The sequence below is a fragment of the Coenobita brevimanus genome, chromosome 54 (assembly GCF_032717465.1).
Source record: "Coenobita brevimanus isolate Jiangsu-jjx chromosome 54, ASM3271746v2, whole genome shotgun sequence".
NCBI lineage: Eukaryota > Metazoa > Arthropoda > Malacostraca > Decapoda > Coenobitidae > Coenobita > Coenobita brevimanus.
In genome coordinates, this window is record NC_137007.1 from 5,657,168 (window position 1) to 5,672,297 (window position 15,130).

The 15,130-nt window shown below is 42.2% G+C and overlaps 1 protein-coding gene across 6 annotated transcripts in view; it reads right to left on the reverse strand.

Annotated features, from left to right (window-relative positions):
* The window catches only part of LOC145401012 (membrane-associated guanylate kinase, WW and PDZ domain-containing protein 1-like), a 554,078-nt gene that overhangs the window by 79,598 nt on the left and 459,350 nt on the right, over positions 1–15,130 (reverse strand). For all 6 annotated transcript variants that reach the window (XM_080273379.1, XM_080273377.1, XM_080273382.1 and 3 more), the window contains one exon: positions 3,404–3,611. In XM_080273379.1, the coding sequence (XP_080129505.1) occupies positions 3,404–3,611 (208 nt within the window). The remainder of the gene's footprint in view (positions 1–3,403; positions 3,612–15,130) is intronic.

Here is a 15,130-nt window from a genome sequence, read left to right on the forward strand (position 1 = left end):
AAGGCATGGATGAGTGAAACTGTCCCAGCAGAGAGGAAAAGGGCTGTGATTGTACCCCTGCACAAAAATAAAGGTGAGTGGAGTAAGTGCAAGAATGTGGCATAAGTTTATTGAGAGTGGTACGGAAGGTATAAGGAAAATTATTATACAGAAAGTAAGAGAGAGATCAAAAGTACTAGTGAGTGATGAACAGGGTGGCTTTAGGAGTGGCAGAAGATGTGTGGATCAAATATCTGCAGTACGACACGTAGCAGAGAAGGCTCGTGAGAAGGACTATAGGGTGTTTATGGCATTCATGGATCCGGAAAAAGCACATGACAAAGTAGACAGAGAAGGATTGTGGAAGATTCTGCGCATGTACAGTGTAGACGGTAAGCTGCTAGGTGCCATCAAGAGTTCTTATGATGATAGTGAAGCATGTATATGGGCATCTAAGTGAATGGTTCACAATCAGTGTGGGTGTGTGACAAGGTTGTGTGCATGGTTGTTCAATATATATAAGGATGGGGTGATGAGTGAAGTAAAAACACAAGTAACAGAGAGAGAGATGGCATTGGTAATGAATGGTGATGGATAGAATATCAAATTTGTTGTATGCTGATGATGCAGTACTACTTGCAGATACCAGACAAGAACTTGGTAGACAAGTGCAGAGTTTTGCTAATGTCTGAGAGTGTCGTGCCTTGTGTAAATGTAGAAATGAGTAAAGTGATGGTTGCTGAGAGAGAAGGTGAATCCCTGTGTGATGTTACAGTGAATGGAGTGAGACTGGAATTGATGAGAGAGTTCAAATACCTGGGGTACAGTGATAGAAAAGAGAGGATAATGTGCAAAAAAGTGGAAACCAGAGTGACACAGGGAAGGAATGTAGCTGGTGCTATGAATACACTGGTAAGAAACAGGACTGAGTGTTGCAGCTGCATGAGGCTTACATGAAGGTGTGTTGGTGACAACTTTAACATATGGATGTGAGACTATGGTGTGGCATGAAAATCATAAGTCAAGAGTAAGAGCAGTGGAAATGGGACTGCTGAGGAATGTACATGGAGTACAGAGAGTGGATAGGATACAAAATAATGTGATTCGTGAAAAATGTGGAGTGAGGAAATCTGTGGACACTAGAATCAAACAGCGCACTGAGATGGTATGGTCATGTGGAGAGAATATATAACTATAGAGTGGTGAAAAAGGTATATCCGAGCGAATTTGAAGGAGGAAGGAGGCGAGGTAGGCAACGGGGAAAGTGGAATGATATGGTGGATGAGTGTGTGAGGAAGAGAGGTATGGAAGTCAGTAAGGCTAGGGGACTGACGAAAACGAGCTGGCTGGATGAATGTTGTGAGAAGTGAATGATCAGGGATTTGGCACCCTTTTTTAATGTGACAGCATCCGGATTGACTCTATCGGACATGTTTATGTGAAGCTACAGAATGTGGTGAATGTTTTTGGCATATCAGATACAGCCAGGATTCTGGGGGGCTTGAATGATGAGTGAAAGGAAGCGTGGCCCATTGAATTGGGCAAACTTAGGCTGTCTGGACGTTGCTACTGCTCATCCTGCCCTAGGGTGGGAAAGGTATGGATGATGATGATGAACTATCACTACATGTTTAACCATTATTCCATCAGTGGGGCTGTTGTATCTTCAAAGGTATGTACTGCTTTGTTAAAAACATAGTGGCCTCCCTCTTCCTTACACCAATAAGTATGTTTGTTTATGGTGATCAACTGAGTTGCCTGCATTCATATTTTGAAGCCAGGCAGAGTTCTCTTTAAACTCAATATCAATTTATGCTGTGATTGGCTCTGTGAAACAGCCAACACACAATTTTCAATGGGGCTTACAATGGATCAGAGATTGCTGAACATAAATATGTTTTGAGTATAGCCTGTAATGATGATTGCGGCCACAATGGAAATTCCATGATCAAATGATAGTTACAGGGCCCTTGCTCATGTAAATTACATGAGGCTTCAAGTATCCAGCTCCAGATGTCCATTCATCAGTTATATACAAGGTCTGTTCAGAAAGTTCTTTGTCTTTAAAAATATAAATAGCTAACCTGTTGAGACTGGACACTAAACCCCCTCAAAGAGACCTCTTCTGACATGACTCATGTAGTCCAGTGTTCTTTCCACCGCCTGAAACATTTTTCAAAGTTGGTTTTTGCTGTCTCCTGCTGGTGCTTGGTTGCCTTTGTCATTAACTCCTCTCGCCTCAAATCTGGAACCCTATAGCGGAGTTCTGAGCTTGGGGAATAACCAAAAGTTGCATGGAGTCATGTCTGGTGAGTAGGGAGCCTGCTGGACCTTCAAGATTTTGTGCATGGCCAAAAATTCCTGAATTAGCTGAGAAGAATGGGCAGGGACATTGTCATAGTGCAGCTTCCATGTTGCTGCTTTCCAAAGGTCTGGTCTTTTCCGCCAAACTGCGTCACGAAGACGATGAACAACACTGAGGTAGTAATGTTTGTTGACACTCTGACCTGGTGCATATTTGTGACGCACAACACCATGGTAGTTTTAAAAAAAATGTCAACATGTAAGTGCATTTCATCTTGCTGCAGACCTGTCATGCATTTTTTTGGTCGAGGCAACCCTGCATACTTCCACTGGGATAACTGTGCTGTGGTTTCTGGGTCATACCTAAACACCCAAGTCTCATCTCCAATGATAACAGTCTTCAGAAAGTCTGGATCGCGATTTGCACACTCCAACATGTCTTGAGCAACGTTCATCTGAGAGAAGAGATCATGACAAATGCAACAAAGAACCTGCAGGTGATACTGAAAACCAACTTTGAAAAATGTTTCAGGCAGTGGAAAGAACACTGGGCTATGTCTGTTAAGTAAGAAAGGGCCTACTTTGAAAGAGATTAGTGTCCTAGCTCAACAGGTTAGCTATTCATTTTCTTAACAGCCTAAGGTCAGATACTTTCTGGACAGACCTCACACCACCAAAGTAATAAATGGTTTCCTGGGTTACAGGAAACCATCTGGCTTGTCACTCAGTGTACAGTCACCTGAAAGTACAGAATCACCACCTGTGCTAACCTTAATGGATACAGGGACTCCACCTACTACCTATATATGCATTTACTTGAACTCTTCTAAACTGATATTACAAACAAACAATGCAGTAACTAAAACAATGGAAGGTATTAAAAAATTACATTTTGCATACCAAATGACTCCAAGTGTATAACTAAATTATCACTACTTTATGGACTGCATAACACACCCAGATATTACTGAACAAACCAAGACCACAGTAAAACTCTGAAATACTTTACATAACTAGAAAGCTAAATAATGGGTCTTACTGTACTGGAAACAAATAAAACAGTAATGCTTCTGGTGAAAAATGAATATGGCACAGCAACTAAAAAGATAATTGTGCTGACCGGCTGCGTTGTGGTGGTGGTGATGGTGGCGTCGGCGGAGGGTAAGGGTGACACGACCATGTGTGGCAGCAGTGGACATAAGCTGGACTACGTTGTAATGGCTGGACCCCAACACTCCCTCTCCATCCACACCAACTATTTCATCCCCGGTCATTACACTACCATCTTGGTCAGCCGCACCTCCAGGCACTATGTGACCTATTGACACCTAGCAATTTCCATGCAAAAGAAAAAGGTCATATCAGTAGAGTAATTGCACATCTGCTTTCCAATAATCTTATATTAGTGCAAAAAATTATATATACAGTAAACCCTTCACAAGTCAACTATATGGGGCTCTAACCTGGTTCAAATTACCAAATTTTCCGTCTTACTGAATTTTCACCCCCGAAAATTGTTAAGACAATACCTATTACTTGTCCTTTTAACACTAAATTAGAGAAGCATATATAAATAAATATGAAAAAAAAAAAAAAACAATTCAGTGCATTTAATATACCTTTAATTGATAGAAAATCATTCATAGAGGCAGTACAGATCTGTCGGCAGCTTGTGTTGGAGATGGATATTCACCCCCCAAATTGCAAAGACAATACTTATTACTTGTCTTTTCAACACTAAAGTAAAGGAGGATATACAGTGTATAAATGAATAAAGAAAGAAAAAAAAATGCAGTGCACCTAATTTACCTTTCGTTAGAGGTAGGGCAGACCCGTCTGCAGCTTGTGTTGGAGACGGAGGTGGTGGGGTTCACAATTTAACGTAACATTCTAAACAGTACCCAGTATTTATTTCACTGAACATTAAAAATCAAACCTAATTGTAATCACTATAATAGACTGCAATGTAACACCTGCAGTAATAATAATCTCTATCTATCTATCTATCTATTGCCAGACGCCTCAATCCCGTTCGGGATGGCCACAAACAAATCGCCTCCACGTCACTCTGTCCCCCGCCATTTCACTGCCCCACTCCCAACTCACATGCCACTCTCTCATATACCTCTCCACCCCATCCCTCCATCTCATCCTCGGCCTCCCCCTCCCTCTTCCCCCCTCCACCTCACTCATATACACTCTCTTCGTCAGAGAGTGTATGATCACTTAACACTAAGTCACACGCACACATTTTTTTTTATCTATCTATCTATTGCCAGAAGCCTTAATCCCATACGGGGTGGCCACAAACAAATTGCCTCCACATCGCCCTGTCTCCCGCCATTTCACTGCTCTGCTCCCTACTCACACCCCCCTCTCTCATAAACCTCTCCACTCCATCCCTCAATCTCATCCTCAGCCTCCCCCTTCCTCTCTCCCCCTCCACCTCACTCACATACAAGCTCCTCATCAGTCTCCCACCCTCAATCCTCTCCACATGGCCAAACCACCTTTGTGTTCCTCCTAACGCTTCCTATCACGTCCACATCCACACCACAAAGCTCTTTTATATCCTCATTTGTCAGCCTGTCTCTCCATGTGACTCCACAGGCTCCTCTTAAATAACTCATTTCCACTGCTCTCACTCTTGACTTGAGTCCTTCCAACAACATCCAAGCTTCACTTCCATATGTTAGAGTTGGTATCACAATACTGTCATGTAGTAACTTTTCATTTAGTCAAATTACAGTTTTCATAAACACACGCACAGACACTATTCGGTGTCTGTGCCAACACTACTAGAAGTGCTGGCTATCTGAAGGGCTACAGAAGCAGAATCACCGCTAAAATCAGGAGGAGGGATAGGCTGACGCCTTGGCACAGGCTTAAAGAAGTCATGAATCTTCAACTGCTTCTGCTGCGAATACTGGCAACGAAAAACCAAGCCTCACAACTCCCTTACAAGTGTATAAAAATTTTGTGCCTCTGCATCATCAACATAATCCAGCCAAGATATGACAACATCCATTGCTTCACAAACTTGGGATAATTTGTATGTATTCTTGCATCCAACATCACTGTTCTCTTCCTCGTCGTCATCATCATCATCTTTCTTCCCAGCCACGGACTCAGCAATTTCTTCTGTTTGGTGATGATACCTAGGATCATCTGCATCCCTTTCAAGTCACTGGATGACATCATCATTAATATTCTTCTCACCAACTTTTAGCATAACTTCAAGATAATCTGAGACTTCAAAGCCAGTGAAATCAGGCAAGCAACAGACTGGCGGCCACATGTCTGCCTGGCGCCACCATTGTCCCCTTACCTTCACATCTCGGCCTACTTACATATGTGGTCTCGGCCTGAGTACGACTTACCAAAGATTCCGTCTTCTAAAAGTTTGACTTATGAAGGGTTTACTGTATATTATCACTTTAAAAGTACTGTAATAGCATAAAGTATATTTTTGATGTGGTAAGATATAATTAAAGTAAAACCTCCTTGATTGTGACTGGTCCCCCAAACTACTGCATGACAAAAACCCGCAATAACCAAATAAAGCAATAAATATTGTTAAGAAGTAAGATTTGCCGGTTAGGTAGCCGAGATTTTTCTTGACGTTTCCTGGTGTTTACAGTAGCTAGTATCAGTAGGAGTCAGAGTTGCCAGTTTGCTTGCTGTTTGTGAGCGTAGTTATTTCGTAAGTTATGCATTAATTTTTGTGCTCATTTTCTTTATGATGTTTTATTTAAGTGATTGCTTGTTAAATTATATAATTTAAGTTCGTATGGTAAATGAATTAAAGTGTTACATAATGTAAGACAGCTTTGGCATATTTTGGTTGTCTCTGAATTGGCAACTGTTGCCCGTCGAGAGTATACTCAAAGTTTCCAGAGTAATGCAAGCTTAAATAAAGATGGGGAGAGACTTAGGCAGGTTTAGTCAGGTTTCAGGTTAGTTTGAGTGAAGTGCAGTCAGTTTTGGTTCAGTTTGAGTGTAGTGCAATGTCAGTGATGATTTGCATATTTTTGGTACTTGTGAAGACAGTGGCAAACAGTGACATATTACTGAAGTTTGTATATTTTCGGTATTTGTGTGATAACAGTAAAGTGCTGTCAGGCATTAAGTGTAATAACTGTGAAGTGTTGTCAAGCATTAAGTGTAATTGCAACTAGTAAAGTGTGTGTAGCTCCAGTGCTTGTGAGAATAGTAAGTGAAGTTGGAAAGCATTAAGTGTAACCATTTGGAAAACAAAGGCAGTGACCTTTAAGAAGCCAGTGTTTATTTACAATGCCTCAGCTGATCTTGTGTACTGTACACCTAAAGGCTGACCATAGGATGAACAACTCACTGGGCAACATCCTTCCTATACTGGACTACTGCTGTTGGAGCCTGTGGCAGTGTGAGATGGGGACGTAATATTGGTGTCAGGAATGTGGATTAAGTGCTGCAGAGAGTCTAACCTTCAACATGGAAGCAGAATGTGTGCAGACAAGATCCAGAGCTGGGCAAGAAGATGAGGTGTCAATGGTTGCAATCATGAAGCTATTGGAAGCATGAAGTGTCATAACTACTGAAACTGATTGATGGAAAGAGAGAACTCAAAGAACTATTACAGGCACAAACTCTACTAGTGAAGGCGCATAGGGAACAACTAGAGGCACAATGTGAAGAACAAAAAGAATGATAGGAGCAACTCAAGATGCATCAGAGGAGCAACAGAGGGAAGTACAACTGAGGGTGCAAGGACAGCTAGATCCTTTCATGGGGGATATGAAAGAAGAACAGCGACAGCTTAGGGAAGAAGTAGATGCCAAACTAGAGCAGCAGAAGTATGAGGTAAGCAATAATAAGATAGAGTGTAAACAGCATGTAGATGACCAGTTGAAGACAATTAATGAGGAAATAGTGGCAGAGTGCAAACAGCATGGGGACAACCAGCCGAAGACTAGTGAGGAAATAGTGATGGAGTGCAGACAGCATGTATACTCGCGACAGCGAGAGGTGGCAGAGAGGCGCCTCCCTCAGGGAGGCGTGAGGAAAACGCTTTCCTTCTCTCATCCCTGACTGGTCTACAGAGATAAGCAGAATGGGGAGCTGTGACAGCGCTTATACTTCCCTCTAGTAGTCACCAAATTGATCACCATTGTTCAAAGCTACATTTATTGGTTACAACAGTTAATATGCATACATAGAATATTACCTATGGTATATTACAATACATACAGGTGTGCATGCTGATATTCTAGAATATGAAAGACTAGTAAAAATATATAAGGAGTAAAACATTAGAAAGGGCAGTATAGTACTCATCATAAACCAAAATCAGGAAGGGAGAGAGAGAGAGAGAGTTAAGATTGAGTGTGCAATGAGTGTACACGATCATGAAATAATCTTTGTAAGCTTTGTCTTGTCACTTTAACAGTGGACGAAACTTTTGATATTATTCTTGAGGAAACTTCTCATGCTTGTGAATCTCAACTGTTTTTCTCAACAAACCATAAAGAAGGATTTATGTTCCATGTGGCTGGGAAATATTCATTCAGAATAAACTGGCTTAAACCAACACGAACAGGAGCATCGCTCATTGTGAAAACATTGTTCACCCATGTTGGTGTTGTTGTTGTTTTTTGTTTTGTTTTTTTTACCAAGTGTACACTACGCCGGTATGCTAAGTTAATATTTTAGGAGCAAAGCATTAGAAAGGACATACAATATACACCCCAAGCTAAAAGCAAAGCATTCCGTCGGACAAGCAAAATACAGAGGAAACAAAAGGCAAACATTCCCTCAGGCTATACGCTCACGTCCCTGGGGATTTTCATGGGAGGGCTGAAGGGATTACCTGGCCATGCTTGCCACTCCAAAACCCTTTTCTTCCCTCTGTTGTTTTCTCTCTCTCTCTCTCTCTCTTTCGAGAGATAGAAAGAGAGAGAGACAGACAGACAGAAAGGGAGGAGTGTTAGGAGATGACGAGACGAAAGGAATGAGGCACTGTACGCTGGTACGCTACGTTTAAGAGACACTGAAAGGAGTGAAAAACTGGGGGAAAATAAAAATTGGGTGACAGAAGAACAGTGGAAGTGGAGAGATAGCATATACCGGTAATGACTATTGAGCAGAGCTGAGTGTATGAGTCCTGGAGAATGATAAAGAGAGGGACACACACACACACACACACACACACACACACACACACACACACACACACACACACACACCAGATTATATTGTCCCTTAAGAGTTAGCCTCCCTCCAGATTATATTGTCCCTTAAGAGTTAGCCTCCCTCCTCAGGTCACACACACTCTTGGCTACCTTTGATTTTGGCTTCCCTCTTCCTTATGTATTATGAAACTTATCTATATCAAATCCTTTATCAATACCCCTCTTATGTTTCCTTTTTTCGCTCGACAGAGAGAGAGAGAGAGAGAGACAGAGACAGAGACAGACAGACAAGCAGAGACAGACAGACAGACAGAGACAGACAGACAGACAGAGATGGGTTGAAGGGGGGAGGCTGGTACAGTACATTTAAGGTTATTAAATATGGCGATGAATCACGCATGACTTAATGAGCATTATAAAGAGATACTGATTGGTATAAGTCCAGCATGATAAATACAGTATTTTCCTTTGTAGTTCAATGCCATGAAAAAAGATATTAGAAAATATAATGGAAACACAACAAAATTTAGGGGAAAAAAATGTACATACATACATATATACATACAAAGTGAGAAAGACAGAGAGAGAGAGAGACAGTAGCACCAGACAGGTGAAGATGTCTTTCCACATTAGACGATACACCTGTACTGGTCATCAAATGGACTCCTAACCTCACCCACACACCTCCCACCTCACCATCCACCAATCACAGGCATTCCAGTGGGAAGAGAGTGGGACGGGCTTCTCCGCCACCTCTCGCTATCGCGAGTATAGATTACCAGTTGAAGCACATAGCTGACCATGTGCAGATAATGAGAAAATTGAGGCTGTAGAGAAATATTGCACTGCTGAGCCTCAGGTTCGTGTACAGGGGGCATATGGAAGGAAAAGACAATGTATGGTGAATCTTGACGGATCCCAGGCATCTAAAGGTAGCATTATAGGGCTGAATAATCAGAATGCAGAAGTATTAAGTCCTGCCCTTAATTATGATGCCCCAGTTTTTAGGCCCCAAACCAGTGAAGTGCATGGTTATAATGGGGATCAAATTAAAGAGAATCCTCAGGAATATGATGGCAGAGTATCTCGGGAAGCTTACCATGCACAGTTTGAGTTACTTGCGGATCAGAATGGTTGGGATGATAAGAAGGAGGCTGCAGAAGACCCACCACTGAAGAAATGCAGGAAAACCTGGATGAATAGTGTGCCTGAAGACAGAAGAACAGACGGCAAGGAGTGTAGTAGCAATGGGAATCATAGGAAGAAATACCGCCGTACTGTTATGTCAGGGCCAGCATCAGATGAAGACCTGAAGAGGATGCAGATTTACAGCCAGTGCTAGTGGCTGCAGCGGAGTACAGCGCAACCATCTTGGGAAGAAGTTTCCAGGTTAAGCCCTGCGACCAAGAACTACTGGAGCCAGTGGGACCTTCTTCGTTGCAACGGACTACTGGAGAGTCAGTGGGAGATAGCAGATGGCCTCAGCAAGTACTGGCAGCTGGTGGTTCCGAAGAAGATAAGGTCCAAGATCTTGGATGAGTCCTATAACCAGATCACTAGTGGGCACCTGGAAGTGAAAACAACTCTAATCCAGCTGCGACACAAGTTCTTCTGGATTGGCATGCGTCAGGATGTTGATGAGTGGTGTCGGGCCTGTGATGTGTGCTGCGCCAAGAAGGGACCCAAGAAACATGGTTGCGCCCCTCTTTAGCTGTACCAGATGGGTGCACCGATGGAAAGAGTCACCACGGTGGTCATTGCTGGACCTCTGCCACTCACTGAGAGAGGAAACCGGCATATATGTGCTGCCATGGACTACTTCACAAAGTGGCCAGAAGCCTATGCTATCCCTGATCAAGAGGCTGCAACTGTTGCTCAGGTGTTGGTTGAACATATTTTCCAAGGTGGTTGATCATATTTTCCGTTGTTTTGGGATATGATGCAACAAGAGCTACGTTCAGACCAGGGTAGAAACTTCGAGTCTGCTCTGTTCCGTGAGTGCTGCAAGTTATTAGGGATCAAGAAGACCAGGACAACCCCCCTAAGGCCACAGTCAGATGGGATGGTGAAGAGATTCAACTGGACCCGGGGACAAGAACTGGCCAAGTACTGCATTGATGGACAAACAGAATGGGACCAGAAGTACCTGCATTGCTGATGGCCTATCAGTCTGCATCCCATAAGTCTACCAGCTACACTCCTGCAAAACTGATGCTGGGCCATGAGTTATGCTCACCTGTTGACTTGTTAATGGGAAGACCACCTGGTGAAGAGATGCCTACAGACACCACCAGCTATGCAAAGCACCTTCAGGAAAGGCTGGCTGATGTACATCATCAAGTGCAAGGAGCCCTCAAGTTTTCAGGAGAGGTGACGAAGTGCAAGTATGATACCAAGGCAAGTGAGGTGAGCTTCCAGGATAGTGATCATGTTTGGTTATACAATCCTCAGTGAAAGAAGGGACAGTCACCGAAGCTGCAGAGCCCATGGGACAGGCCTTACACTGTGTTGGACCGCCTATCAGACGTAATGTATCGGGTTCGGGGAGGCAGGAAGTCTCGCCCTAAGGTGGAATACGTGAATTGTCTGTGGCAGTACCATGGGCCAGGACAGTACAACTGGGACGTCTCCGAGGGATCGTGCTCTCCCACAGCCAAGGATGTTGAGGAGGACCAAGACGTTCCTGGAGGAGTGGTCTGTGTGGAGGAGCAAGGTTGCCATCGGAAGCGGAATAGAAGAAGACCTGATAAGTTGAAGGATTATTCTGTGTATAGTCAGATGTTTCATTAGGATTAAGGTTTATGTTTGTATAGAATATATTGTGTAGTTTTGTTGGGACGACAAAGGACTAAGGAGGAGGTAGTGTTAAGAAGCGAGATTTGCCGGTTAGGTAGCCGAGATATTTCGCGACGTTTCCTGGTGTTTACAGTAGCTATTATCGGTACGAGTCAGAGTTGCCAGTTTGCTTGCTGTTTGTGAGCTTAGTTATTTTGTAAGTTATGCATTAATTTTTGTGCTCTTTTTCTTTATAATGCTTTATTTAAGTGACTGCTTGTTAAATTATATAATTTAAGTTCGTATGGTAAATGAATTACAGTGTTCTGTAATGTAAGACAGCTTTGGTATATTTTGGTTGTCTCTGAATTGGAAATTGTTACCCGTCAAGAGTATACTCGAAGTTTCCAGAGTAAAGCAAGCTTACATAAAGATGGGGAGAGACTTGGGCAGGTTAAGTCGGGTTTCAGGCTAGTCTGAGTGAAGTGCAGTCGGTTTAAGTTCAGTTTGAGCGTAGTGCAGTGTCAGTGAAGACTGTATATTTTTGGTACTTGTGAAAACAGTGGCAAACAGTGATGTGTTACTGAAATTTGTATTTTTCAGTACTTGTGTGATAACAGTGAAGTGTTGTCAGATATTAAGTGTAATAACTGTGAAGTGTTGTCAACCATTAACTGTAATTGCAATTAGTAAAGTGTGTACAGTTCCAGTGCTTGTGAGAATAGTAAGTGAAGTTGGAAAGCATTAAGTGTAAACATTTGGAAAACAAAGGCAGTGAACTCTAAGAAGCCAGTGTTTATTTACAATGCCTCGGTTGATCTTGTGTACTGTACACCTAAAGGTTGACCACAGGAAGAACAACTCACTGGCCAATGTCCTTCCTATACTGGACTAGTGCTGTTGGAGCCTATGGCAATGTGGTGGGGACATAACAATATGAAAATGTTAATGGGTAAAGACTGCCACAAGGGCATGGAGATAGAAACTGTCTTCTTACAATGCCACAAACTTCAAAAAAGTAATTTTATGACAGTGTGTACTACATAGTTATTTGGTTATTATAGACTACAAAAAGTGTAGAAGAAAAATAACACCGATCTGGGAGTATTTAACTCTCCACGGCAGGCAAAAAAGTTACGTAGTTTAACTCGAAGGCAGGCATATTTCAAGGAATATAAAGTATCTCAAAAATCATTTTAATCTTATAAATATATTACGGTATGTCATAAAAAAGAAAGAACTGCATGTACTATCATCTAACAGCACATTGAGCAGGACAGCGTGTGGGAGAGAGCGCAGCTGGGCTCAGGGGAGCAGACACGAGAGATCGAAGGCTGCAGACTATCCATATTAACAACGTGACAATGACTGAGGTCCCTCAAGGTGGGCTGGTCAATTAGTCACAGGTGGCAGGAACGTGGCTGGGAGCATCCCAGTGTTGCTGTACAGCCTATAGTTTCCGTGCCACTATACAAAACAATGCAGGAAACACGAAAACGTACTATTACGTGAACCGCCCTGCCTTATACGCTCATAATATAATGTAAGCTGCTGGGGGAAGCGGGTAAAGAAGCTGCCTGTTCACGCATTACAGCCTGTTTCCAGATCGGAGTCACTGAATGTGTTAATTACCGACAACTTCGCCAACAGGACTTGTCAGTGCACCAAACATCCAAATCTAAGAAAAATTAATAATCCAGCCTATCCTACCTCAGGGTTTTCTCCCCTGGACCCCTGATTTTATCCACCTAGGACTGCCACATAACCTAACCTAGAGAGGACCTGAATGCCTATCAGGCCCAATCCTAATATGAGTCCTAACTTAACCTAATTTAGTCCATCATAACCTAACCTATCCCATACTAACCTTACCTAACAATCTACTATCTTAATTGAAATTATCCAAAACACATCAGTAAAGTACCTGGAATTACAGTACGCCAAAAGTACAACGACAGTTGGAGAGTTTGGCAGCAAATTTTGCTCTTGGTGGTAACTTCGTGGTGGTGATGGTATGTGTGATAGGTCTTTACGTATTTCACAGGTAAAGTTTTAAAAAATGCCTGGTATATATGGTAATCTATGAAGAATAACAAGTAACCTGTGATAGGCTAATTTCACTAGGAAATATGGAAAGACTGCGCCCACCGCCCGTGTGGCAAAGTATTAACCCCTACACCGCGGGCATGTTTACTGACGTTTTGCGTGTGCCGCGGGGTTATTCGGGCTCTGACAGACTCTCAAAAAATATTTGCCAAAAATCAGTTATTAGTCCTAGAATATTAAAATTACATAAGCTTATGGCACATACCTTCAGCTTTCTCCTGGAATGTTTGTTGAGCCTTCGTCAGTTACCGTAGGACTTGTGGAGACCTCTGAAGTTGGGTAACGAAGTCTCCACTTTACACTTCCCGACAACCCGTAATATGATTACCACAGCCAGATATTAACACTATAAACACTACTCTATGATTTAAAAGTAGTTTGGGATCCATACTCAAAAAAAAAAACCACTGTGAAAGCAATGAAAATTATGAGCGCGTCTGACCGCTGCACTTGCGCTAGTTCGCTCTTGGTACTCTGTCATTTATTATTCATAAAACCCCTCACACTTTATATTTCTATTACTATATAACACTTATATATATCTACAGTCTTTATCCATAAGTTTCCTTCAGTAGTATTAGTTTATTGTCACTGTAGGGATTCAATTTCTTTCAGTAAAATACGTAGCATTCACTTTCTTGTCCTGTATACTAGCATTGAGAGTGAATGTCACTTTCATCTTCACTCTCATAACTCATAGTATTCAGACATGCTCGAGTGAAACTTTCACTTTCATTACTCGTAGGGTATATACTCGTATTCTTATAATACTACTCATTTACATTTCTATTTACGTTCTCTAATTTATTTACTTACATTTCTATTTTATTTACACTGTGTTATGCACTGTCACTTGAAATAACTTATAAAACTATTTTCCATTGTTCACGTATATTCACATTCATTACTTTCACTTGCTGTTTACACATTATTTACACATTATTTACAATTCCACTTGCACTGTTTTACTCAACAGAAAGATCGTAGTCACTCTTTTATCAATTGTCAGCCCTTTACCTCTTTCCACACGAGGTTTAGTAGGGGGTAAAGGTCACAGGTCCCTTTGCATGGGGGTGAAAAAGGCCCTGAAGTCAGCAAGAGGAACAGACACGTACCTCCTCTTCGGAAGATGAGAGAGAACTGATAAGGGAGGGCCGGCCCGGGTAGAGGCCTACTTAGGGGATATTCAGTACTACCAACGTAGCTCTTGAAACAGCTATGTATTTCACTGAAATGATTGGCAGGAAATCTAGACAATACATTATAGTTTGGTACTTCCAGGTGAATGTAAATATCACTTAGGCTTCTCCCTTCCCTCCTTATATGTATATTTATTAAGAAAATAGATTATATGGCATATTTCAAGGGGAAAAAAACAGCGAAAATTAGCGAACGAGTGCACGTGAGGTGTTGTCAGGTGATAATTAGCCAATTCCAGGTGTATGGCACTCTCACTTACCTTATTTCTTTCTTGTATATATTATTTGGTATAAGAATAGGGCATAGGGCTTATTTCAATGGATGAAATCAGTGAAAAATTCCAGGGAAGATTTACTTAGCGTAGCACGGCCGGGCAGGCGAGAGGATAGGGTAATGGAGGGGGGGTAGGGAGGGGAGTCAAGAACGGGGAGAAATGGCTAAATTGTCAACAATGGATGGGAGTACAGATGAGATTAGGAGTGCTGACTAGTGTTGGACATTGGCAGTACTGATAGATGATACAAGCCCCCACTTGGAAGACCAGGTGAATTCAAAATAACACAGAATCACAAAAGTGACGCCCCACAGTATGATCC